This window comes from Pangasianodon hypophthalmus, chromosome 25, assembly GCF_027358585.1.
Source record: "Pangasianodon hypophthalmus isolate fPanHyp1 chromosome 25, fPanHyp1.pri, whole genome shotgun sequence".
NCBI classification, from domain to species: domain Eukaryota; kingdom Metazoa; phylum Chordata; class Actinopteri; order Siluriformes; family Pangasiidae; genus Pangasianodon; species Pangasianodon hypophthalmus.
In genome coordinates this window covers 9,800,964-9,828,236 of record NC_069734.1, presented here as the reverse complement: position 1 = coordinate 9,828,236, position 27,273 = coordinate 9,800,964, and the positions used below count along the sequence as shown (strand labels likewise).

Below are 27,273 nucleotides of genomic sequence, written 5' to 3'. Positions count from 1 at the left end.
AATAATATTTTCAGAATCTTGTTTGTTGTCCTTGTGGGTGGAGGTGGACAAGAACAAAGCAAAAAAAAATGAGGATGTGAGCATGCTGATTATGTTTTGTGCTTAATCAGCATCGATAATGTAAAATCACTGGGAATCACTGAGATGGTGAGACTGATGTGAAACCCAGCATTCACAGCTTTGAGGTGTCAAAAATATTCCCACACAGCCAATTTGAAACATTGAATATTGTACTCTCCAGCTTTTGCGCTATTTTTAAAATAATTATAGCCCTATAATAATTTTTAATTATTATAGTGATAATTTTAGCCCTATACAGTATGTTTTGCTATAATTTTTAGAATAATTATAAGTTTATACAGTATGTTTTACAGTGTGTTTTGCTATAATTTTTATAATAATTATAGCCCTATAATATTTTTGAATTATTATAGTGATAATTTTAGCCCTATATGGTATGTTCTGCTATAATGTTTAATATTATAATTAATAATTATAGCCCTATAATAATTTTATAATTATTTTTATAAAATTATTTAAAGCAAAACATACCATATAGGGCTAAAATTATCACAGGAAGGCCACGTGGGCTGAAAATAATTGAAAAATTATTGCAGATTTTGGCCCCTGTACATTATTTATTAATGCAAAAACAACTGTTAATTGATGAAATATTGGTGGTTTGGGGTCATTTTTACCACATCCTGATTTGACTGTAATATGACAAGCTAACAAATATGGAACATTGTACAACATTATCATTGAGCCTGTAATCTATTTATGACAGATACAGTAGCAGCACCAATGTACAAAAACTACAGTGTAAGAACTAAAATCCACCAAAATAACTGCTGTTTAGCTCTGAGAGGTTCTTGTTAGGACAGTTTTAGTTAAAATACTATTTACTTTTTTCCATTTAGAAGTTTTCATTCTTATTAGATATTTGAGCTAATAAAAGTATATTGCTTTATATTAGCTTAAGGTACTGCCGTTACTCTCTCTGTGTGAAATTGCAAAACCATTTTTTTGTCATTTTTGTTTTTAACCCATTACGTGTTTGCATGCATGTAGGCTGCTGTGATAAATGGCATTTGAAGGTTTAATAGTGAAGCAAGAAATAATGTCTTCTGTTTGTGTTTGTGTGCATGTATATCTGAGGGAGAGCTGTAAGCCTCCTGCGGCTCAGTGTGTGTCTCTGCCTCCTGCTGTTCAGAGCTTTATTAAAGACCACAGACTCTCACTGAGATGATGCAACTTCGACAAGCATTCTCATTTCTCATCTGTCCATTACAGCCCCCTTTGTCTCTTCTTACCACTACTTAACTCCATTTATCCTCATGCTTTGCTTTAAAGAGTGCTAACTGGATGCATTCAAAATGTATGAAGATACTAAGCATGGTCATGCCACAGATATTAAATATGACTTAAATAAAAAAGAAAGCAAAAATAGTGCATCAAGACAATGTGTATTAATATTACACAGGATCCTGTGTGTAGTGATATTAAACCAATTCTTCCCATTCTCATTTCCACATGTTCGTTCACAGTGGGGGGAAGAACGAACCGGAGCCGGAGCAGCCCGTTCCGCGGAAGGTGGCGATCCGCACGCTGCCCTCGGCTGAAGACATCGACCCAGACGTGCTGGAGAGCATGCACTCTCTCGGCTGCTTCCGGGACAAGAACAAGCTGATGAAAGACCTGCTGTCTGATGAGTGAGTAACACAAAGAGGGTAAAAACAGGATGTAATGAGGAATCACACTGTGTGTATACAGACTGCATTACCAGTAAAGAGTAGTAATATAACTCTAATTGATTCAAAGTCTTACCAACACTGTTTAATTTAGTTTTATCCAACTTTCCATCACTGTAGCAATAAAATAATAAATTCCGTGGTATCTGTAAGTGATCAGATGCACATAATCACAAATTCTTGTCATTGATTTAGTATTTTTTTGGCTTTATTTATTACGTTGTCCACAAGGAGTAAATGTTGGTATGTGTCATGGTAGCGCCAGCACTACCCATCAGCCCCAGCATGTCACGTGCCTCACTAATCACTCTCATCCCCGTATCTCGTTATGCCTTGTTTAGCACCACTATTTAAGTTCCAATCTTTCAGCATCTCCCTGTCAAGCTTTTATTATAGTTGTCGTTTGTTGTGTGTGCACCACAGTATCGCTTACAGTCTGTATGTTTTTTGCCTTGAATCCACGGTTCATGTTTATGGTTCTTGTTTTCACAGTTTTGGTTGGTTTTTTTGTACTTTGCACAATAAATTATCTGCACTTGCATCCACCTCAAGTGCTGTTTTATAAGCTGCTGAATAGTTAGGGTGGAATTCATAGTAGGAATACAAACTAGGACTATTCGTGTAGTAATTGGTAATATACTATTCCCCGGTAAGATTGATTTCAAAACGTGCCATTATCTCATTTATGTATCACCGTATTAGACTTTTAATTTTTAATTTTTAAATTGTCTCTTACTGTTATGCAAGAGATAAAATGCAAAAATAACTCTATTTGCTTCTTCCGTCTACATTTTCGATCCCTGATTTTTTTTCAGGATTAAAGGGAGTTTGTTGTGTTTAAAGACTTTTACTGGTGACTTCGGACATGTGAGCTATAAGCAGATGATTTGCATAATCTGTATATGGAGCCAAGAAAACTTTCGGATTTAAGTCACCAACTCTGAACAGCCTAATTTATCTTTAATGCAAAAGTATTGAAATCATTTCTCCTAAATACACCCAGGATACATATACGGTAGACAGAGATTAGCTTGAAAAAAACAGTACTGTATTCCTAGCTTATTTCTGCCTAGTCCCCTGTCTTGCACTAACTCTTCTCTAAAGCTCATACAAGCTCCTCCTGACAATATTTGCTTTGAGATGCCATAGGCAAGCATAGAAATGTTTTATGGCTCTGTTTCTCACGGCTATTAAGCCCACAGCACCTTTAGCGGAATCTGTTCACCTTCTTTCATCCCTCATCCCCCAAACCTCCCACAATTACCACCTGCACACTCGGCTGTGCACACCCACCTTTCTAATGTGGCTGATGGATGGATCCGGCGTGATTTAGCCAGACTCTCTACCTCACTAGTTTATACGCTCCGTCTTAACCGTGTTCCCACATCAAGCACCTGATTTCACCCAGAGCTCATTGACTTTGTTTTATAGTCTCACCAGGAAGAATTTATTCTCCATTTTTTTGCAAATGTTTTGGACATTTAAGACTGGAGGTAGTGGCATAGGTTTCATTTCACACTGCTTATGTTCCCATTACCTGAACACTAAATATTAACATCAGGACTATTCATCACAATATAGAACTGTCTGTAATTACAGAGCATCACTGTGATTTGTAAATAGCTTCTTTATTAACTTTATTAACTTTAATTAATTTAGTTTCTCACCCCAAACCTATATCTATGGCTCGTTTTGTTCTTATCCCTTTGTTTTGTTCATTACTTTTGTCTCATTTTGATTTTATGCCAATATAATTGTAAACTTTATTTCAAAGGAGTAGGTTTAGCTAAATTTCTGTCTTACCCCAAATGTATTCAATAAGCCGTGACGTCTTTGCACTGGAGCTATGAGGCTAATGTAGCTAACATGTAAGTGACTGCTTATACCAAAGTTGTGGCCCAAAGTTTACAAGTTTAAAGCTGAAATTGTTTATTAGATGTGTTTCAGATCATAATATAGTTCAGTTTCAGTATGATTTGCATAATTACTTTGTGTAATATATTTATGGTATATGTACAAATAGTATTACTAAGCCAAATGCCTTTTGGGATGAGTCTATGATGATTTACACATACGCACACACACACACATGCACACACACACACACAGTGCTAAACTGAAGCCTATAAGTTTACATTAAGTGTTAGCTACACTAGCTTCATAAGCATAACTTTGACGGATTGATTGACTGCATTTGGGGTGAGGAGAAGATTGTGGTCTAATGCTTTGTATCAATTCAATTTGTATCAATTCTCAATTAAAAACTCAATTATGAAAAGTTATAAAGTTATAAAGTTGTGGCAGGCTTAGCAATCTTAGCTTTTCTGACAAGTTTATTCATATGAAATTGAGTCAATTCCAAGATATCAGGTTTACAGTTCTTAACTATATGAAAACTATTTCCGCAAATATTCACACAACGACTTAGTGTGACTTTAGCTTAGTGTCCGTCTTGTTCATCGTCAATAATACTATTCAATAACTACTATACATTATCCAGTAAGTACATTAAACCTGATTGGATAGATACTGTGTTTTGTTAGGAGTGTGAATAAATAGACTCACTGACATGCTAATGAAGTTTAAGGGCTTATCAGCAGGGCCAGCTGGTATAAATGTGCTAGCAAAGCTAAGACTCCCTATCTTCCAAAAATAAAGACACCAGTATAAGGTTTCATGTGTGGCATTCCACATCAGAATATTTGCTGTTAATGAAAGGTGGATTATTTTGGACGTTTGTGGAACCAAGCGCAATAGCACCAGCAATAGCTGTAAGAAAAATACACAGAATGTATGAAGAAGAGACGCTGGGCCTGATATCTGTCTAGCCCAGGCTGTAGATTCCTGCAGCCTATCAGTGACAGTCGTGTCAGATGATTACAAAGAAGGAAACACCCCCTAGATTCCACCTTACAGTTTTCCAAACTCTTCATCCTAGTGACAACCAGGAGAAGATGATCTACTTCCTCCTGCTGGATCGTAAGGAGAGGTATCCCAGCCATGAGGACCAGAACCTGCCTCCACGTAATGAGATTGGTAATGAGCTTTACTTTCCTCAGACTCATTAGAGGATGTGTTCAGGTTCACGTGCTTCCTGTGGTGGACTAATGGGTTGTCACGATTTCTCACAGACCCTCCAAGGAAGCGGGTGGACTCTCCTCTGCTGACCAGACACAACAAGAGGAGACCGGAGCGCAAATCCATGGAGGTACTGAGTGTAACTGAGGGAGGATCCCCTGTGCCTGTACGGCGGGCTATCGACATGAACCAGCACGGACAGAGGTATCAGAGAATATAAACACCCAGAATCTGCGTAAAGGTCACACGGTGCATCGTTCGTTAGCTGTGCAGTTTGGGGTTAGCTCACCCTGTTGAGCACTGCAGTATTAAAGCTGAAGTTTTAAGCATGAAAAGCCGTAAAGATGAAGAGTATCCCCTAAACTTTAACTGTACCTCTATGTGTTCGCGATCCCTTTTATTCGTCTATATCTCTTTTTTAGTTTCACCATTACGTTTCCATAAATCTCACACTTATTTCCCACTGCCGATGCTTTTGCAGACATTCGTAATGATTTTGCTGGAACGATTACCACTCAGATGAGGAATACGATTACAGCAGTGGGCCTGCGTGTTATAAGAAGTCACAGCATGTTCTAGAAGAGAGCAGTAATTATAAAAGTAGCTCAGGATAGTGCTGTAATTACCATCTCTGTTCTTTCTGTCCTGCTGTAGTAAATCTGTTTTCAGTAAAAGCCTGGATATTTCAGATGCCAACCCCAAAGTGCGAAGCAAAGAAGAAAGGTAGAAATCAGCACTGTCCTCTCTCTTCAGCTCTGAAGATGCAGTGGGGTTTTTTTTTTACACCAATGTATTGGATTGATCTCTGCTTAGTATAGGGGCGAGATTTAGAAATAAGGTTTGTAGATTGAGAGTGTGCATTAGAGAGCTCGTCAGTGCTGCGGCACTTTTTTAATAGCAGTGTTCGTCTGACGAATAGAGATTAACTTTTTTGGAAATAGGGCAAATTGGAATGAATAAGAGATCCTTATTTTCTCTGATTTGTCCCCTCAGTTTTGGCAAAGCTGTTCCCCTCTGGCTTCCTCCACAAACATCAAAAGCATCTTATCTCTCTTCTTGTGCCTTTCATGTTTCCGTTTGATGTCTGGCTTTTTTTTTTTTGTCCTATGGTAGAATCCCAAAAGCGAGGTTAATTTTCTTGGGTCTGTGTTGCGCTACCTGCACTTTTTTCCCCTTCACTGTTTGTTTGCATCTGTCTCGCTTCTGTGTGTGTGTCCAGCCGCGAGACAAAGATTTGTGGCGCACATACACAGAAGCGCGAGTGAGTTAAATGAATTAATGAGTAAGAAGAAGCAGAAGGCATTAAATTAAAGCTGTTCCTGACCCTGAATAGTTCATTAATTCGCCAAATATTGTTATTTTTTATTAAGATGTAAAGTAAGCTTTAAGACAGTTTAAAAACAGCTTTATCATGTTGAGCATTAAAATGAATGTTTTAGAAAATAGTCACCAAAAAGATTTTTCTGAAAAGCTCCACTGCATCTTTAGCGCACTTGTCACAAAAGATTTTATTTTCGAGTTAACAGCTAGAAATCCTCTCATCTAACAGACTTTTATGTAGAGATATAGCTCCTGTTTTTTCTCTCTTTCAATCCTTTGTCAGTAGATAATAGAAAAGCCGCTATTTCTCTTAGCCATAGAGGTTTATCTTTCCTCATATAATTGCTTTCCTCTTGTGTGTGTCTTCACTTTTTTCCTCACTCCCTGACTAATCAAATGTGCTGCTTCCCCATGTGCTCTAATGTCTCAAATTGTGTGTTGTGTCACTCGTGGCTAATTAAATGAAACATAGAGGGGGGGGATATGTGCGTCAGTGTTCAGGAGCATCAAGCCGAAATGGTTTCGGTGTTGTGATTTTATGCCTGAATGATCAAACACATTTTGTGACTATAGGATAATATGCATTTAAGTACCATATGTGATTGATCAATTTATGGATCAGGTCTTTCCTCAGAGTGGAATCACATGAGGGTGTGTTGACACATTTAATGATGATTAACTGTTTCAGTTTTGTCTCATGGTAAACACTTTTGCCTCCACGGCCAGTTAAACTCCAGACGTTCATTGTGGTAAAAAAACAGAGCAGGGAAAAAAAATCTGAAGATAAAGGAGATAAATCATTTCACAGTATCTTTTAACATTTAAGCTTCATCAGGAATAGCTATTTGAAAGTGAATGTACAATATGATATTCTACATACAGTAAATACTCATTTTCATTTACTGCATGTTGATACAGTATAAAACGGATCTAGAGATTAAAATACTTTTCCGCAGTGAGAAAAGGTTTACATTTTTTTTAGCAGTAAGCAGTACAAGCCAATTAACTTGACAAGCTTCAGTATCATTATGCAGGGATCATTACACATTATTGGCAAGCTCTTAAAAGAAAACCTCCCTCTGATTCAAGACACATTTGGAAACAGCTGCAGATCTTTTCAAAATATTGATGCTTAAAGGTGCAGTTTGTAATTTTTAAGTGGTTTTTAGACATATAAAAATCACTCAATTTTAAAGATCTCTTAGAATAACTGGGGTTTGTAATATTGCCATGTAATTATTTGGCAAGTAGTTTTTATCTCAGGTTTCTTTTTTTTAATACATTTTTCTGGGCTGGAAATTAGCTCCGCCTACAGTCAGAACAGAATTGCTCACTTCTGCAAACACACAAGACATACATAGTTTAGGTGGAAGAGGCTTGTCCTTGTTTGCATTGCATTGCATCTTACAGGGAGCAGAGGTCTCTAAAAATCATAAACTGCCCCTTTAAAAGGCATCAGAAATAGATAACTATGCAAATGTTGCATTGTGATTGTATGAATCTGTGTGTTGTATTAGGTCACGGTCCATCAGTGGTGCTTCATCTGGTCTGTCCACCAGTCCCCTCAGCAGTCCGCGGGTAAGTCTCCGGGTTTTGTCCCAAATCACAGGCAGATATTTCCTAGAAAGGGCCACTCATGAGAGTGCTATGTCTTTCTACAGAATGTAAATGAATGGAAAGGTCATTGACTTCAAGTACATTTTTTTTGAGATATTAGTATTAATATAACAGCTGTATTTTCAGATTTTAAAGACAAGATTATATTTTAATCTCTTTCCAGTGACTGCCTTAAAATACGCACTATAGAGCATTAATGCTGTATTAGCTGACCACACTGTGCAAATCACATGACTTCCATCGCAAACTTAAACATGACGCCTGCTCTACCGGTCTTAGCAGGAACACTTATTAGTGGAAGTTTGCTCAATTTGGGGCCAGGCCTTTACCCCTTCCAAAAAAAAAAAAAAAGAGAGAGAATTCTGAGATTTGGCCAATTAGCATCAGATGCAAACAGAAGAGTCACTATAGGTTAGCCGTAACCTAGTGCCATGGACATTCCTTTAATTATGCACTACATGTCAACAGCTTCAAAGCAAACCTCCAAATGGTACGGCTTATTAGCCATGCTCAAGGTCTGCGATTTAATTTAAAACACTGGTGCTGCAGTAAAATTGCTGCCTGTCGATACTAATAGACTGGTCCTAACTGCTAGTGCAATTGCACAGTGATGCTTAGCATAATTAGCTGGAATCTGTTCCTTATTCAGAAGATTGTAGCTCTGGGATATTTGAAGCTGCTAATGGCTTGGTAAAATCTGAAAATCCTCCTTTCCTTACTTACAGTAGAGCTTTTACAGTTGACTTGTTTGAACTGCCTAACCATTTACAAATCCACCGCTAAGTCTTTCCAATATGCTGTCTTTGAGTTGCACAGGCGAAATGCCAGCAGGATTTAGCCTAACCCCTGCTTTGAGGCGCCCTCATCAAATATTCTAGTCTCAAATATTTTCCAAACTCAGACATAACTTTATTGACTCTTTTGTCGACTGCTGTTGGATGAAACATTGCTTTTGCGAAAACTATATAGAGCAGAAGGCCTTTGAGTTCAACAGTCAAGCTCTCAACACTTACATCTCAGCCAGTGGCAGAATGTTCTATGCAGTTTAAAAAACTACTTCAGAAATCTTTGTCTTTGATTTACACAACTGCAGACGTTTATATTTATGGTAGAACTGTTTCAGATACATGTCTTCAGTAATACTTCAGGATATTGTGTCTCATATAAGACAATAATTCATAGATAATAAGTGTGCATATTGAATACAGCAGCCTTTTGGCAAATTAGCAGCTTATTAGTGCTATATTTAATGTTCTTATATTCTTACCTTGGGGCCACGGTGGCTTAGTGGTTAGCACGTTTGCCTCACACCTCCGGGGATGGGGGCTTGAATCCTGCCTCCACCCTGTGTGTGGAGTTTGCGTGTTCTCCCTATGCTTCAGGGGTTTCCTCTGGGTATTCTGGTTCTCCCCTCCCCCAGTCCAAAGACATGCATTATAGGCTGATTGACATTTCCAGATTGTCCGTAGTGTGTGATTGTGTTACCTGCCTTGTTCCCTGAGTTCCCTGTGATAGGCTTCAGGCTCCCCTGCAACCCTGTGTAGGATAAGCGGTATGGAAGATGGATGGATGGATGGATGGATATTCTTACCTTATTGTAGTGTTACCTGCTTCTCATTAAAGGAAAATTCCACCCTGCATTTTAATCACTATAATTAACATGTTTAACATTTTTAAAGGCTTGCTACCCAACCTAACAACCTTTATGCATTTTGCATTGGAGCTCCACACTTGTTATCACTCAAGAATATGCCAAAAGAACGGTCTTTTTCTCCACAATAAAATGGGAGATGAGCCAATAGACATAAGCACCTGTAATGATCTTCACAGATGTTTTGAACTCAATGTTAACCAATACTTCCTGAAATCCCCAATCCCTTCCTACTTATATGCTCACGTTCTCTCGACTCTCACAGCGCCAGTTTCATGGTAAATGGAGAATGTTTTGAGTTTTTTAACGTGAAATAAATTCTACTAGTGTATGTTTGACTTTGCTAATGACTTATCTTTTTTACTTCTTTCACTGACATGTTGGCTGATAGCGGTGTGAATGGGATTCATCTCTAACTAAAGAGAGAGATGCAGCAGCACTTTAGCCATTTAGCCTGGCTCTCTCACCTCCTCATCTGTAGACTCTGCCCAAATGGATCAGGTCCCAAAGCTTCAACTTTCACGCTAATACTGTCATCAATCATATCCTAGATCGCTAACTAGCCAAGCTGAGCCTTAGCCGTAACTCAGCGCAGCTGCGTTGTGTAGGTTCATTGCATTCTGAGACTTTGAGTCCAACATTTGCTGACTCCACTACTTCTACGCTGGATAGCTCATTAAGAAAATGATCTCTTGCTCTTCTTTGTAGGAGCTAACAGAGGAACCTGACTAATCCTTAAAATGTAATTAACGCCACTGTAACTGCACTAGCAATGTGTCCCTGCGATATCAACTTCTCATAGGAATAATAACAGCACCAACTAACAAATTAGCACCAGAATCACTAAACACATCACAAATATTTCACTGCAAATATATTTTACGTGTTTCAGGGTGGAAGTTTCCTTAAGTGACTGTGACCTTATGGTATGGTGTTCCAAAAAATTCTAAATGTTTGAAAATTTGAAATCTATCTTAATACCATGTTTACAACATATTTGCTTTCTTTAATCCTCAAAACCTGTGAGGTATTTGTAGTGTTATTGTGTTCAGCAGGCTTCACCATATGTTTCATCACATTTTAATCAGTTCATAAATGAGTAATTAGCCTGTACATTTGCAGAAACAGTAGTTATTACTGAATAAAACCTATGATCTATGGTAAGAATGAGAACACTGTATGAAGCACAAATAAGCTGTTAATTGTTATCTATGAATTCATGTCTAATATGTAACTCCTCATACTGAAGTGTTACCAAATACCAATTTAGTGGTCATTTTCATCACTCGGTCTGATCTGGAAAGCAGAAATCGATATCCTCAGTTTAAACCACGAATGCCCACGTAGGCTCCACAACATCTTCATATCATTTCCCAAGCAGCAGCATCACAATTCTGTGCTCAGCTTTGCACTTAATGGCCCTGAGTTTAAGTGGCCATTTTAATAGTGCGGCGCTATTGTCGTGAATGACCCATTTTAATCATTTTATATATTCTGATTACACTTGTGCAGTTCTGAATGATCTACAACAATGCAAAACAATTTACATTAAACAATTCTGACAATAGCGCAAACAATTGACTCATCCTAATATTGCTCACATGTGGCACGTGCCCATTTCCCGCTTGCTCGGTCACTTCTGGCAGTTTTCCAGCAAAGACCCAGAGCTTCTTTTTTTGTTATCGTGGCTGCTTTTGCTTTGAGGACACTGCACATTTTCTCTCCACATTTTCTTGCTGCCTCTTGGCTGGTTGTGCTAATGGCATGTTTTTTTTTCTTTCTTTCTTTCTGCACTCTCCCTCCCTCACTCAACTCCGCTGCCTCGTCCACCGTCCATCCTTGTGTGCTGTTGGTGCGCGTGCCTGTGCTGTGGTGCGTGCTAATCTTGGACTTGTGTGAATGGTGTGTGTGTGTGTGTGTTTGTGGGCTGCGGGTTGTGTGATGCTGCTGCCGGTTTCGGTGCATGCGCTCTCCCAGCCTGTGCGGCGCTTTTTCATTCCCCCTCAATCCTCGGAGCTCATGCGGTCGCCCAACCACAGCCCAAGGCTCAATGGCACCTTCCAGCCAGGCACGGGGGCGCAAAACTCAGCACAAAACAACAAAACTCAGACGCTCCCAGCTAAGCCCAAAGGGTCAGAAAAGCCCCTCCAGAGCACTAGATCAAACCCGCTTCCAAACACCATGGCCACGCCGCTGACTGCCAAGTCTGAGCCATCAACGCCATCCACGCCATGTCACCCCATCTCCCCAGCCATCCCTGTGCCCAACAGTCCAAAGGTGCGCCGGCCGCCCCTGACTGTGCCCCCCAAGCTTTCAGTGCCCCTCTCACAGGCTCCGCCTCTCTCTCCCATCCGCCTGCACCACCTGCACCCGCTGGCCACGACTGACCACAACGGCAAATGTATCCCCACTGTACAGGTGACTCCCCACCCCTCACCCCGCGCCAGCCCCCTGCCAACGCCCAAAGGGACACCCGTGCACACGCCCAAGGAGAGTCCAGCAGGTACGCCGAGTCCCACACCACCCCCCAGTCCCTCTATCGGGGGCATGCCCTGGAGGACGCGACTCAACTCCATCAAGAACAGCTTCCTCGGCTCGCCGCGCTTCCACCGCAGGAAACTGCAAGGTAACCACAGGGAGGAACAACGCATTAGAAAACACATATTGTGATAATTTTAGCAAAATACCACAAAAAACTTCTTTTATTGTCCAGGTTTGGTGTCAAGAACTTGTCCTGGTGAGAGCTTACACAGTAAATATATTAAATTAAACACGTCACATCAAGGTTTGCTAAACTAACTTTATTTACAGCATTCTTTAACATTTTAAAACTATAAACTTTAACTTAATAATGAACTTTAGTAATAAACACCTGTAATCCTTAATCTTTATTCCACCTATCCATAAAATATTTCCTTATTGCTGATGAATTCTCAATTCTGATTGGTCAGAATGTATTCAGAATTTTCTGTCAAGTAGTGACAATTGCAAGGAAAATCACAGGTTTACAGTAATGCGCTGGTCTTTAAAGGTTATTTAAAAGTGAAAATCATTATTAATTGTTAATATTTATTTACAGGGACTTGTTTTTGATGTACACATAAAATAAGAGTTGTTCTTTAACAAAGAAAAATGTCTAATAATTTTCAGTTGTTATTGGCAAGACTAATGTTCATTTACCATGTTTTGTTTTAATGTTGTTTCCACAACATTAAATGTAGCTATAAACTGATAAAAAAATTTAAATAAACTGAAAACAGACTGTTGTTGTTTAACAAAGAAAATTGTGTAATCATTTGAAAGTTATTGGGGTCTAAGTGGAATAAAGAACTCTCTAAGTTTTTTAAATTAACCAACAATGGAGTGGATTTATGTTGTTGATTATTTTCCTATAACTCTAAATGCTTTATTCAGTACATAAATTAACCTACATTAAATTATATTTAATTTAGTAAATGCTATTCATCCCCCAATTAACCAGAAACAGCATATATAATGTTAACTAATGCTGTAAATAATGTTAATGAATTCAATTGTCTCTGTTTATTTCTAAAACCAGCACTAGACCAGACTCATGCTATTTATATAACTGAAGGTGGAGTAAGCCCCGCCTCCTCTATCCTATTTTTCATGCTTAAGCAAACACAACTGTTTGAGTCTTGTACAGAGCAGTTTTGCAGCAACCAAATGTAACAAACCATAACAGTGAATTAACAGAACAACTGATCTCTATAGATTTGCATTAATTTCCTGATAGTTTATTCAGTCTGTTATATTCTCTCCAGACTGTGATCTATAATCAACAGGCTAAGAGCTGCTTGAAATACCATTATCTGCTTTATCTGTAGTGACGATGATGAAACCTTCATAAGCATCTAACCTCCTGCTACCCCTCTCTTTCTGTCCCTCTGGAGGCCAGGATCAGGGTCACTGATTGCAGCACTTATTAAGCAGCTCTTAAGGTTTTGAATAATTAGCTGTGCTTCATCAGCATTCTCCTCTGGTAGCGTTTGTGAATACCTGGACTCTTTAGCATACTTTATGATATATGAAGATTTGGTTCATTCTCCTCTGTATCTTCATGGCTCTTTGCAGTACCAACCCAAGAGGAAATGTCCAGTCTGACGCCGGAGTCTTCCCCTGAGTAAGTTATAACACACTTAGTGAAATCTTTCTGTTATTTAAACTGCTTACATAGAGCTTACAAGCACATTCAACCTCTGATTTCTTTTCTGTTTTTGTGTGTAAAACACATGCAAATTTCTTTAAAGCTACAAAAAAGCATGCAACAGGCCCCAGGAAGGACTTTTAAATGAGCAAGATTTGAAGTGTTTGTGATAATGGATACAACTGCAATGCAATTTGGAGCATTTCTAGCTAGACGTTCAAAATACAGGGAGGTGGCATTGCAAATAGATCGATTTAGCACACACAATATGATTTATTAAAGCTAGAAGTTCCTTCGGGAACAATGTTTGCCTGCACTATTTAGTACTACTGAAAGGCAGGTATTATATTTGTGGAAATCCTTTTGCACAATTATTCTTTCATTAATAATGTCCACTATTTGTGGAGTTTATTCTACTACAAATGCAAATTAGCATGTGTTATTTTGGATCATAGTACAATTGTATTATAATTTAAAAAAATAAATAAATAAAGCAGTATTAAAACAATGCACTTTTCTTACACATTAAGATCCTAAAATGGTCTAGTATTATTAAATGTATTGTCATATTTTCACTAATGCACAGCAAACTCATACAAAATCAAGGAAGCCAAAAATGTCACAAATCCCCCCCTCCCTGGGGTATTTCTTAACATGACAATTGATGTTCTCATATTTTGTTTTGATTTCCCTCCATGTCCATTTGTGTTTTCTTTGACATGTGGCTTTTTTGTAATTCAAGCCTTGTCTCGACCTCTGTTCTGGTGTGTTTCCTGAGTGTTCTACATTAAGCTCATGATTAGTTTATCTTAATATACCCTCAAGTTCTGTTGCCACATTCATCGTAAATGTTTGTTACTGAACCTGATTTTATTTGTCCCATGTTCTCTATTCTTGGTTTCTAGTTCTGAGTAATTCCTGTGCTTGTTTTCATGTATTACAGTTATGGGTTATCCTTATTTGGTGTGGATTATGACTATGAATATTGGATTTGCCCTAAAAAACTAAAAGTGCTGACGTTATGCATTTGTTTCTGTCTCTTCATGCATGTTACAAAAAGCAGCCCAATTTTGGGAAAATTGTGGACCTGGCAACCTAGCTTACCATTCCCGACTGTGGCGTCTTCATCGTTTTCCTCTTTAATAAATGTGCGAATTTTAGAGTTAAACCAATTTTAAACTGAACTGAAGTAAAAGTAGTGTGCAAATATCTTTCCAACTTTTCCCCATCTTTTTTTATTAATGGTGTAATTATGAGGAACTTGCTGTTCTGCTTTAAAATGTGAGTGTTTTTGTTCCACTTACTTAACTTCATGGCTACTTGCCACTGCTGGGCCATCCAGTGGTTTTAAAGGCAGCCTTCACGTTGTCTCCTCTGGATTTAGAGAGAGTAGCTCCATGCCGTGCTGGCTTCAGGCTGTCCTAGATAAGCATGCTCTGTGGCAAAATCCCAGCATGCTCCACAGTTCAAGAGGGGCGGAGAAATGAGCCATGCACCAGCCTTCAGACCTCAAACCAAAGGCCTGTGACTGACTTCCCCTAAGGCTTTCTTTTAATAGAAAAGCAGTACCAGTTCACTCACTCATCTTTCTGCAGTTCTCGACTGTCAATCCAAGCTGTCAATCCAGTTCCAAGGCAGGAAGTTTGTTAATTGTCTGTATGTTAAATGGATGCACATTAGGGTGTTTGATTTATTTTCTTATTCACGCTGTTTTATTTGTTTATTGAATATCTGCTTCCAGGAGTTTGATCTCAGTGAACTAGATGAGACGATTTTTCTCAGCCCTTCTATTGACACGATATTCAAATTGTATAGTCCGCTTTTATCTGATGTCATTTTTATCTCTCATCATGTTGTGTGTGTGTGTGTGTGTCAGTCCATAGCTGTCTTGCTGTGTTCAGCACTGTGTGTTACACCGTGCGTGAGCTCGAGCTCTGCAAATGTCAGAAACTATGTTCGCGTGAAATGCCTTATTTACCACAGACGAAATCTGTCAAAGAAAGCGCTCTTGTGATGATTTCACTGTACTTTAAATTTTTTTTTCTCCTGGGCTGTATTGTCTTTTTGAAGGGTGCAAATTCACTCATGTACAACTGACAGTTTGATTTTTCTGGCTCTTAAAAGGCATGACACATATAGCACATTTCGCGCAATATTGTGAATGATTGTAAAGTATTTGTTGTCACTGAATTATCATCATGCATCATTTTTATCTGCCCTGGAGACATCGTAGGTGTTTTCTCACTCCGCGTTGGTCTTGCTTTTCTTTGTCAGACTTGCGAAAAAATCTTGGTTTGGGAATTTCATCAATCTGGAGAAAGAGGAGCAGATCTTCGTGGTGATCCAGGACAAACCTCTGAGCTCGATCAAAGCTGATATTGTGCAAGCCTTTCTCTCTGTAAGTCTCGTCAGTGTGTGTGTTTTTGTGTGTGTGCATGCATTTTAGACTATGATAGGTTCTTGTATTTAATGACGTAAGGACATTTGTCTTGTGTTCAATATTAACTCTAATTTCCAATTAAGAATTTCCAAACCTATTAAATTCCCAAGACCCATAGGCAAGTCCAAGCGTATATTCCTCACTTTCATAATTATATACATTTTCCCATTAGTTTCAGTGTAGTTACTAATTAAATTCATAGCAAATGATGAATAAAATACTTGAAGTTGAATAAATAATAAGCTGGGACTTTCAGAGGTTAAAAGATTTATATTCTTTCAGAAGCTTAAATAGATTTTATTTTACCGTTTAAGATTTATTATATTTGCATACCTGTAGATTACCTGTAGATTCTAGTTAGTATCATGTGACCTGCAATTTACTTTAAGAGTTTATAAAAGCTGGATAAATCACTAATACTTCAATATGTGCTCTATATTCTAAAATAGTGTTTTGTTAATCACTAACTAGAAACTAAAAAGCACTAAATAACAATTGTGTTGAAATAACACTTTAGAGAGCATCATCTAAACAGCATTTGAGTTTTAATTTAAAGAATTAATATTGAAATGTATATTAATACTAGAATACAGGACACATGTTTTCGTATTAGTGCCTTCGGAAGTCTGCATAAATCATCTGAAATCACCTAAAACCTACAGGTACTGTATAACAAGTTGTCACTCATACAGTGTGAATTTGGATGATTAATTCATGCACAATGATTTGCATAACAGGAGCGTTTAATAATCTATCACATCTAATAATGCATCTGTTAGTCATTTTCACATCACAGTCTTTGCGAATAAAAATCTAATTCATACAGAATTTATAACTGTCCAGTTTGGGCTTTATTGAACAAAGAACAAGACCTTAATCAACCCCTAATATGTGTTCTTTAAAATAAAGTGTTAAGGATGTCATTATAATTAAGATAAACATGTTAAATGCGAATATGAAATGAATTATTTGCTAGTTCAGGTGTTAGTTTTGAGGATGTTTTGTCTCTTAACTCAAAAGCTTCAGCTTCATCACATTTGTTCTTGTATTAGTTTGTATTCTGTCTCTTTACAGGACCTCATTACTTTGTGAAGCCTCCAATAACGCTAACACAGTCTTAATGGTCTTATGAAGAGAAGAAAAATCAGTTCCGATGCTGAGACTTAGTATTATTAGACATTTCCGAATTGCATTACTGATTGAAATCAGTGAAATCAGTATGCTTTGGAGAGTTGTTTAATGTCACCTTCTAAGTCAGATCCTGTTGATCATAATCAGGCTCTGTGGTTTTCCTGGTTTTCATGGTTTTCCTCTTACTCCTTGTCCCGTGTCAGATTCCCAGCCTCAGCCACAGTGTGGTTTCTCAGACGAGTTTCCGAGCGGAGTACAAGTCCACGGCCGGCCCTGCCGTCTTCCAGAAGCCTGTGAAATTTCAGGTGGACATCACCTACACGGAGAGCACGTCGGCCACCAAGGAGAACGGCATCTACTCCGTCACCTTCACCCTGCTCTCAGGTAACTACATATCAACCCCAATCTTTCTGGTATTTATTTTTCCTTCTGTCTGATTTTCCTGTCTACTTCCTTCCCCTTCCTTCTCTCATCCTCTCTTAAAAGAGCTTAAAATAGCCACGCTCCTCAGGGCTGCACTGGCAAAGGTTCAAGTAAAAGACACTCTTTTGCCTCCTGGCAATCATTTCCTATTTTCAGTCTGCTGAATTTCAAAGGACAGTCCCCTCCCATCTCTCTCTCTCTCGCTCTTTCTCTTTCTCTCTATTTTTTTTCTTTCCCCTGCTCACATTCTCTCACCTATAGACTAGAGACTGAGGGGAAATGTTGCTCTATGAGCCGCTGAACTTAATGTGTGCATCAGAAAGTGAGCCGTTGGCCACCACACCATAAAATGCACCATGAGACCATTAGATTTTATGAGGCTGTTGCTAAAGGGAATAAAGCTGACACACAACAGTATAAAATGTATGCATTCATTTAATTAGATGGAATTGTGCAGCGCATTACAAATATTTAATATATTGAAAGTATATGGCAGTTTATTCTAGTTATTGCAATATATTCTAGTTTCATATAGCAGACCATATAGTTAAATAGCTTTGAAAAAATGTGTGTGTGTGTGTGTGTGTGTGTGTGTGTGTTCCGGCAGGTCCCAGCCGACGCTTCAAGCGAGTTGTGGAGACGATTCAGGCTCAGTTGTTAAGTACACATGACCAGCCTGCCGTCCAGCAGCTGTCTGGTGAGCAGAGAATCCGTCCGCCAACACACACCGCCACTGCTCTCTCTCTCCTTTTGCTCTCTCTATTTGTCTTTCCTTATCTCTCTCTCTCCGCCTCTTTCTCTCCTGCTTTCCAACACAGCATCGGCCGCATGCATGGCGTCCAGCCCACCATGCTCCAGCACCTTGAACGCAGCACTTGCACTCACCAAGGTCAAATAGGTGTTTTAAATGTTGGAAATGGTTTATGTATTGGAAATAGTTTCAAATGTATTCTGCAATGGGTATATTTTAGGGATTGAGAATTAGAGCCTTCACAGGATACAACATAACCACAGAAGAAAAAAAAAACTATAACTATACATTCTGTATATTGGAGCTTAAAGGAGCATTTTGTCATTTTTACAGCCACCTGCTTCCTGTACAATGAATTGCAATTCCATTGAAAATATCAACTAGCTTTTCACTTGCTTGCTTTCACCAGCTTCGCTTTTAACCTGTCTGTTAAAACTCATTAAGAGTCACATGTGACCTTTTAAAGAAAATAAGCATATTCTGGCTGCGGACGGCATTAATTTCCAGGTCAGAAAAATGTAAATCAAAACCCTAACATCAGGAAATGTCATTTTCATGGTAATATTATGCATCCTAGTTTTAATAATGTATATTTGAAAGCGTAAAGTATGACACAGGTCTTGAAACACTTTTAAATATTACAGACTGCATCTTTAATGTAGTTTCTGCTTTGGGGTTTTCTGTGTCTTTTCAGTATTTGAAATTATTTCTAATACAGAGATGAGACAAATGCCTATTTGACCTGACCCGAGAGCACTGAACCACACTGAAGCACTTATTCATTCTCTCTCTCTCTCAATCTCTCTCTCTCTCTTGCTCTCGCTATCTTTCTATCAATCTGACTCCCACACACATGCACACACACTCATCAGCAAATTCAATGAGCACATATCTGGAACATATTTGGATATTTACCTTTAAATTTCTTTTAGAGTGACAGCTTACCCTGTGTCCTCACAATGAAAGTCGATAAATTCTTTATAAAGGATTTTGGAAAAGGAGTTTTGAAAAGCTGTACTGGTAGGATACACTCTGGGTCCACTTGGAGACGAAGAACGGATGAGAAAAGAGAGGAATTCCCTTTTGTTCTTTATCTCTGTCTGTCTCATCACATGGCTGTGCTTGTGCTTGTGCCAAATCACCTGATAACAGCTCCCTCTAGTGGCCACATGGGTTAAAATGAGAGTCTGGTCTAATATTAGCTCTAGTTCATGCAGTTTTCTGAGTTTTCAGTCACTGTTAAGGCTTTTATTGATCTAAGAATTTAATCCATTGAAGCTGCTGTTTCGGCCAGAGAAAAAACTATGTTCTAGTGTAATAACCATTTCTTATTTGTAGCTCAAGCAGAGACACAGCAGCAAAAAGGTTTTTTATTCTGTTAAAAAAAAAACCCTTGATGTCATCTACCCTGTTTCTAGTTAGACAAACCCTACCCTACATATAAAAGATGACATTAAGATTAAATGTAATATTAAGGTGTGGCCTTAAAATGGAGGAAGATGTTATGAGGAATTCAGTCATCTCACCATCCTGCCAGTCTCTCCTCTGTCACCGTCACAGCCCTGCGCTTCACTTCACCTCCCATGTAGCCGAAAACACACGTGCACATGACGTGATGGATGAATGGCATGTGAGCACTGGTCATCACAGAGCAGGACAGCAAAGACACGAAACCCAAGACAAATCACATTCGATCCTGAAACAGTTCAGATCACAGATAACAGGACAGAAAGTGCACTCACTGTATTATTATGTTAGAATAATGCACTGGAATATTAAAGGTGTAGTTTGTAATATTTAGAGCCCTCTGCTGCCTGTCAGAGGAATTGTGGTTACAGTGAAAATATTAACCTTCTATTTTCTCCATGTCTCAGGCAAAGCGTCTGGGAATGGAGCTAATTTCTGGGCCGGAAAATAGTCTACACTTGAAGAAAGTAACCAGATCTATTGCTTGTATTATTGCAAATCACAGTTTTCTAAGGAATCTAATAATCACATGTCTAGAAACGGTGTTAAGCATTATAAACTGTAATGATATTATTACAAACTGCACCTTTAAGTGTACTGTTATTATTACAAACTACACCTCTAAAATAGTACTGTTGTTGCTATTACATAGTGCACCTTTAAAAGAGTACTGCTATTATTACAAACTTCATCTTTAATATAGTACTGCTATTATTACAAACATACAAGTAAACAAAATAGTACTGTTATTATTACAAACTACCATTTTACAATACTACTGTTGTGATTGATACAATCTTTAAAACCACTTTTAAAAGAGTGCTGTGATTATTACAGACTGCCCCTTTAAAACAGTAGTTATGATTGCAAACTGCACCTTTCAAAGAGTACTGCTGTTATTATTACAAATGTCACCTTTAAAACAGTACTGCTATTACTACAGACTGCACAATTATAAAAGTACTGTTGTTATTTTTACAGACTGCACCTTTAAAATACTAACATTACTATTACAAACTACACCTTTAAAATTTCATTGTTGTTATCATTACAGACTACACCTTCAAAAGTACTGTTATTATTACTAACTGCACCTTTGAAGGAGTACTGTTAATATTACAAACCGCACCTTTAAAAGAATACTGCAATTATTACAGATTTCACCTTTAAAATAATACTGTTTTATGACAAACTACACCTTTAACAGAGAACTGCAGTTATTACAAACTTCACCTATAAACAAAGTCTGTTGTCGTTATTACAAACTGCACCTTTAAAATAGCACTGCTATTATTGCAGACTACACCTTTAAAATAATTCTGCTATTATTACAGACTGCATCTTTAAAAACAACTGCTATTATTATTCTATAAATAGTTATATTCTAAGCGATGTGAAGGAAGCTGAGAGTTTTATCCCCATGTTCTATTAGTGTTATTATGTTATTATAACATCTATCATTGCTCTGACAGGCAAACATTCCAAGAGTGGTAAGAGTTTTTCTCTATTTTATAATGAATGTAGCACTCTTGTTATTTAGAGCACTAGTTTAAATAATGATTATATTGTAATATGAGCACTTTAACTGGGCACACTTTCTTTTCACTCACATAAGTCTGGGATTCATGAAAGTTTAAAGTCTTCCATCCAAAGGAGTTTTGGCACTCATGCATTCTTTATGGTGTTTTTCTGCCTTAGTTTAATTCTTGCATCATTCTGCTTTAAGGTGCAGTGTGCAGGTTCTGCATCCGAGTGAGCGAGCTCAAACTAGGGCTTTCAGTCTTCCATCTTCAGAAGGAGTGTCTGCATTTTAATCAGAACTCTCAGAATACTATGATCTTAAAAAAAAAAAAATCCTGACCCGCTATTTGAGTTTATCTAAAGGATTATTTTCTTATAATTGTGTTGTATAATTTTGTCTCTTCCATCTCACACCATATGAATTCAAACACCATTTGGAAGGGTATTGCTAGCTCTGTGACCTACTTAACTAGCAGGCTGTTAGATAAACCAGTGCCACACTATTTAAATAGTACTCTTTTAGAGCCTTGTTTATGCTATAAATATTTAAATATCCTGCATCCAGCTTTTACCTTATGCAAGGAAAATAAATAGGCAAGGCATATTCTATTCCTCAAGTTTTACTTGCTATAATCAGCTAAATTGCTGATTAGTGAGATTAGTGATTATGACTTGTAAATGCTCCAGTTTTAAAGATTCAAAAGGCATTGCATAATTAATGTCTCTTTAAATTGCATACAATAATCAGTTGCATCGCTGAGGCCACTGGATTGTAACTTCTCCATCTGTAATGACTCAGCTGGGCGAGATAACAATATTAATAATGCATTTTATTTATAAAGCATATTTCACTAGCCTAAAGATAATTACAGTGCATAAAAAGTAGCATCTTTTGTTTTTCTAAAAAGAGCAGGGAATAAGTGGAAAGGTTGGCTTGTGGTGGGTCACTGATCTTCAGCCTGCTTTATGTCACAGCACTTTCATGGCATTTTCCTCCAGAGCAAATGGTCAAGAGTCTCTAGGTGTCAGATGGAACTGTGTGAAAAGACAGTTCAGAATCAGCAGCAATGAAAAAAAAAGGTCTGATACAGAGACAAGTGCTGCAATTGAAGCAATCTTCTGTAGTGCTCACTCTTTTACAGTTCAAAGGCCCAAGACAGAGAGACAGAGAGAGAGAGAGAGACAGAGAGAGAGCTCTCATAATTACAGTACTTTCATAAATTCACCCAAAACTTATTTTGAAGACTATTTTGAAGACAGATTATTATATAGATTTAATACAAAAGTGGTTAGGTTTCACTTGTCCCCTTATAGAGAAGCGTCACTGCAAATCAATAGTTCTGACTGATCGCCTTTATCCTATCGTAACGTTTCTATCCTGATGGGAGTGGTCTCTTCCAGGATGATCCCGCCCCCACTCACAGGGCACGAGGGCTCACTGAATGATTTGATGAGGATAAAAATTCTGTACATTAAATGGTATGACCTTCACAGTCACCAGCTCTCCACTCAGCTGAACACCTATGGGAGATTTTAGACAGTGGGACATGTTAGACAGCGCTCTGCTCCACCATCATCAAAACACCAAGTGAAAGAATATCTTTTCTGGCTGTTCTGATGGCTCATGGTGGTCTGATGCTTTCCTAAGACACTTGATGTTGTTTTTTCCCTTTAATTTGTCATCCATTTGTATATGTTCGTACAGAATGATTTGGTTTTGACTTGTTGGAGTGTTGCACTGCAGCAATGAATTTACACTTTCTCCAGGGTTTTTCAACCTAATCTTGAACTTCTGTATCTATAGCGTGTGTTCGAATTCGAATGGACAGTTTTTCTGACACATCTTCTTCTACCTGATGAATTTATCAGGTAGAAGAATGATATCGGTTTATTAGAATGGCCCATTTTTGCTGATCAAGTGACTATAATCCACAATTATCAATGAAATTTCACTGAACTTCCACAGTCAGGTGATAGTTTGTTCAGTGTCTACTGATAGTTTGTTTACTTTATGTATGGAATAAAACACTTTGGATGTGCTCGTATAGGAAAATAATCAACCGGATATGACCCAGTGTGAAGCAGAGTTCTTGTTACCACTCAAGATGGATTATTTTCCTTTAATAGCAAGCCTCAACATGTTGTACTCAGCTATAAATAACCATTCCCTTACCAATCTCTCTTTTCTCTCTCTTAAAGTTAAAAGGACAAAAAAAAGCCTATTACTGAGAAACTGCAAGGTCTATTGTCTTGAAGATTCTCCCATGTCTAAAAACCTAAAAGTTACAGCTTTATCTCTGACTGTTACAAAACGCTGACACTGGAGACTCCTTCCAAAAATGCTAAATAAATTTTCCTCACAGAAAACTCACTTAAACATGCTTTTAAACCCATTTATGTGTTTAGTGTAACTGTTGTCCCCAGTTTGATCCTAAGCTCAGTTTACTGTCGGTGTGGAGTTTAGCATGTTCTCCCTGTGACCATCTGCATTTTCTCGGGGGTTCTCTTCTTAAAAAACATGCCGGTAGGTGGACTGGTTATCCTAAATTGCCCCTAGATCTGTGTGAGCGTGAGCACCGTGACCCTGTCTAGGATACAGCTCTTACTGTGCAACAGGTTTGCTACAGTGTTTGAGGACTACAGTTGCTATGATAGTTTTAGGACTGCAATTCCCACAAACAGTTTTGCACTCAAGTCTCCATCAGTGAACAGCTGATAACGTCAACAAAATAGACTTCACATCAAAACTATAATGAATTTTCGTGGTTACACAATTGCACTTTCTGACCATGAAGTACACAGTTGTAGAAGGGAATTATTTATAATCGCACTATCCGGTGTCACCCAGGTGAGGATGGGTTCCCTTCTGAGTCTGGTTCCTCTCAAGCTTTCTTCCTCATATCAACTCAGGGAGGTTTTTCTTGCCACCGTCGTCTGTCTTGCTCATTAGGGATTAATGTATAAATTTAATATTTATATCCTGAATTTATATATTTCTGTACAGCTGCTTTGTGACAATGTCCATTGTTAAAAGCGCCATACACATAACATTGAATTGAATTGAACTTACTTACCATGCACAAATGAATGAGTGGATTTTGAGTAAACATTTCTTTTTATTCTTTTTCAGTGAAAAGTGTCAATTCTTGTGTGTCTTATACTACAGATATACACTATAGACATACACTAGAGCTGCACTGGTTAGAGAGGAGGCTGTAAATCAGTGAAGTATTTCTTTAAAGGGCAGTAATCTGCATGATCGTGAATGCACCTGCAAGAAAAATATACCACTATAAAAGTAAAGCCTGCACTGATAACACTGTTTACTGGGTCCTAAATGTCAACATGAATAGTTACAATGCCATTTATTTTCATTCCATCCAGACAAGATCAAATGGGGGACTGTTTAAAGCCTCATGACATATTTCAGTTTTATGTAATGATGAGAATGTGATGCTACGTTGTGTGTGTGTGTGTGTGTGTGTGTGAGAGAGAGAGAGAGAGAGAGAGAGAATGTGTGAATGTGACAAGGCTTAACATTTCTCATTTATCTTGTCTCCTCACTCTCATTGTGTCCTCCTTGTGATCCACATTGTTCATTTGTTTGTTCCCTCTCTCTCTCTCTCTCTCTCTCTCTCTCCCTCTCTCTCTCTGTCATTCTTCTCTTCCCGGTGTGTACCCAGGCAGCCCGTTGACTAGCTTCTTTGACGTAATTAAACAGCTCTTTTCAGACGAGAAGTCCGGGCAGGTGTCGCAGCCCCCCGGCACGCCCAAGCACGGTGCCAGCGCCAAGAAACACGAGTCCGACTCTAATGCCTCCAAGAGCAAAGACAAAACCAAGGTGGCACCTTCAGTTGGGACACAGGAGCAGCCTTAAAACCAGGAGTGTTAGTAGATGACTAGATTTTTCTAGTCCACTCATTAATTTATAAATAAATCGCAACAATGCTCTTGACTCAATAAAAGTCAATCAAAACCCTCAATAAACTTTTGTACTTTGGGATGATTCCTGCAGTAGAACATCAACACGAGGCACATACGGATGTTCTTGGTTTCTTTACAGAAATGTCTTATTACTCTCTTGCATTGCATTTCATGTTTTTTGTGTCTTTCTGTTCCATTTTGTGATGCCTTTTGCACATTTCTGCTGCCAGGGATTATCCAGAAAACGTGTTAGAACTCGACTGCTGCTCTCGCATGAGCTTCGTGTACAGTATGTTGATGGAAGGCACATTACACAGCAAGTACAAGCTACGGATGGATGCTCCTCAACACCGAATCACAAAAACCACCGTGATTCATTCACCCTTCACCTTCTTCCCTCTTACTCGGAGCCACAACTGTCTGGAAAATTGACAAACGCCTTAAAAATATCTAATCTACAAATGTTGCAATTCTTATTTTATGGCATTTTATATTTATTTAATCTCTGTACATGATCTGTTTGCTATTGTTTATCCCCTTTACACACACACACACACACACACACACACCCCAGATGCATTGAGAGGAAGAAGCAGCCAGTGAAGTGGACATTAAGGCGTTCGAGGAGCAGCCCACACGGACTCTCGGTGGATTGTAATTCTTTTCGATGTAGTGTTTCTTTATGAATAACAGAATTGAACTATTTTATGAACTCTATGTCATTGCTGTACAAGATTTTGAGATCTTATTTGGAAAATAATATGGCCGAGCCTATTCCGGGGTGCTTTGGGATGGGATCAGAAAGGGGAAATGTTTCACTAAATGCTCTATTCTCTTGTACAGCCTGTATATGTTCATTATGTAAACCTCGTCTAGTTGTGACTCTGCTTGGACTGATTGTGTTGCCATTTTTTTTTTCCCCTCCATGTAGTGATGATCTATTTTGTCACCTTTGAATGCAATGATGCAAAATGATTTACTTTTGATGTCAATTTTGCATTTTTTGAAAAAAAAAAAAAATCTTTTTGGAGAAGCATCTGCAGGATTCAGAGAACTTTGGCCATAATTGTGTATAATTTTATAACTTATTTATCATCGTGTTTTATTTGTTCTTGTTCTTATTATTTGTTAATTTATGCAGCTGGGACTATTTATAAACCAAATTTGGGTAGTTTAGTGTTCGTATCAGAGCTATTTGTCAAATTGTTTGCATTTTTTTTCTTGTCATTTGTTGTTTGTTAGGATTCATCTGAATTTTGTGAACAAAGCACTCTTTCTTTTCTGGCTTTGAGCAGAAAAAGAGCTTGTAGTATATGTTAAATTATTTACCAGTAATTTAAGAATGTAGACTAGCCTCTACGCGGGATGGGGCGGGTATAACGTTATGAACTCTTGCTATTTGTCACTTTTTAAATCTCATAGTGTGTGTACAAACAGGTCAAAACACTTGAACCATGTGATGTAAATAGATAACTTTGCCAATGAGTTTCTTAAGGCACCAAGGGGATCGTCCTGCTCATGGCTGTGTTCTCGTATTTGCCGTTTGCATGTCAGACATCCAGCTTTTCTCTGCATGATGATGATGTATATGTTCAATTTGCCCTCTCTTGTGCTTTGCCCCCTCTCTTTTCCCCATTTTTTATCAGAATGACTGAATTGTTTTCCCCTTCACTTTTCTGTTTTTCTGTTTTTATGTTCATGTCTCATTCCTTTCCTGTCCTTTAGGATTTTTTTGTCCCTTCTGTTCTGTATGGTTTTCTCTGAGAGGGTGTGCTGATGCCATAACCCACCTTGTTGCAGGTGCATATCCACAACACGGCAGAATTCAGATAAAGAGAAATAAACTAAGCAATACCTATTCTTATCCTTCCTATTTTCTACTTTGAGAGAGAAGATAAGCTGGAATACAGATTGATTAATATGAGCAGGTAAAAAAAAACGCAATGTATCCCCTTGTAACTACTGTGAATGAATTCAGTGCAAACAGAAATAAATCCATTGGATTCTTTGGATTTGTGCATCAGTCATGAA

At 38.2% G+C, this 27,273-nt stretch overlaps 1 protein-coding gene across 9 annotated transcripts in view; it reads left to right on the top strand.

The window, feature by feature from the left end:
- brsk2b (BR serine/threonine kinase 2b) overlaps positions 1 to 27,254 on the top strand; it is a 153,746-nt gene extending 126,492 nt beyond the window's left edge. Inside the window, exons 10-21 of one of the 9 annotated variants that reach the window (XM_026937610.3) lie at positions 1,548 to 1,712; positions 4,690 to 4,787; positions 4,883 to 5,033; positions 5,484 to 5,552; positions 7,667 to 7,727; positions 11,836 to 12,043; positions 12,131 to 12,154; positions 13,513 to 13,561; positions 15,860 to 15,983; positions 17,360 to 17,540; positions 18,187 to 18,276; positions 25,002 to 27,254. In XM_026937610.3, the coding sequence (XP_026793411.1) occupies positions 1,548 to 1,712; positions 4,690 to 4,787; positions 4,883 to 5,033; positions 5,484 to 5,552; positions 7,667 to 7,727; positions 11,836 to 12,043; positions 12,131 to 12,154; positions 13,513 to 13,561; positions 15,860 to 15,983; positions 17,360 to 17,540; positions 18,187 to 18,276; positions 25,002 to 25,195 (1,414 nt within the window). In that variant the 3' untranslated portion in view covers positions 25,196 to 27,254. Of the gene's footprint in view, positions 1 to 1,547; positions 1,713 to 4,689; positions 4,788 to 4,882; positions 5,034 to 5,483; positions 5,553 to 7,666; positions 7,728 to 11,394; positions 12,044 to 12,130; positions 12,155 to 13,512; positions 13,562 to 15,859; positions 15,984 to 17,359; positions 17,541 to 18,186; positions 18,277 to 25,001 lie in introns of all 9 variants that reach the window. The other 8 variants (XM_026937609.3, XM_026937605.3, XM_026937608.3 and 5 more) reach the window with 8 other exon arrangements.
- The last annotated feature ends 19 nt before the right edge of the window (positions 27,255 to 27,273 follow it).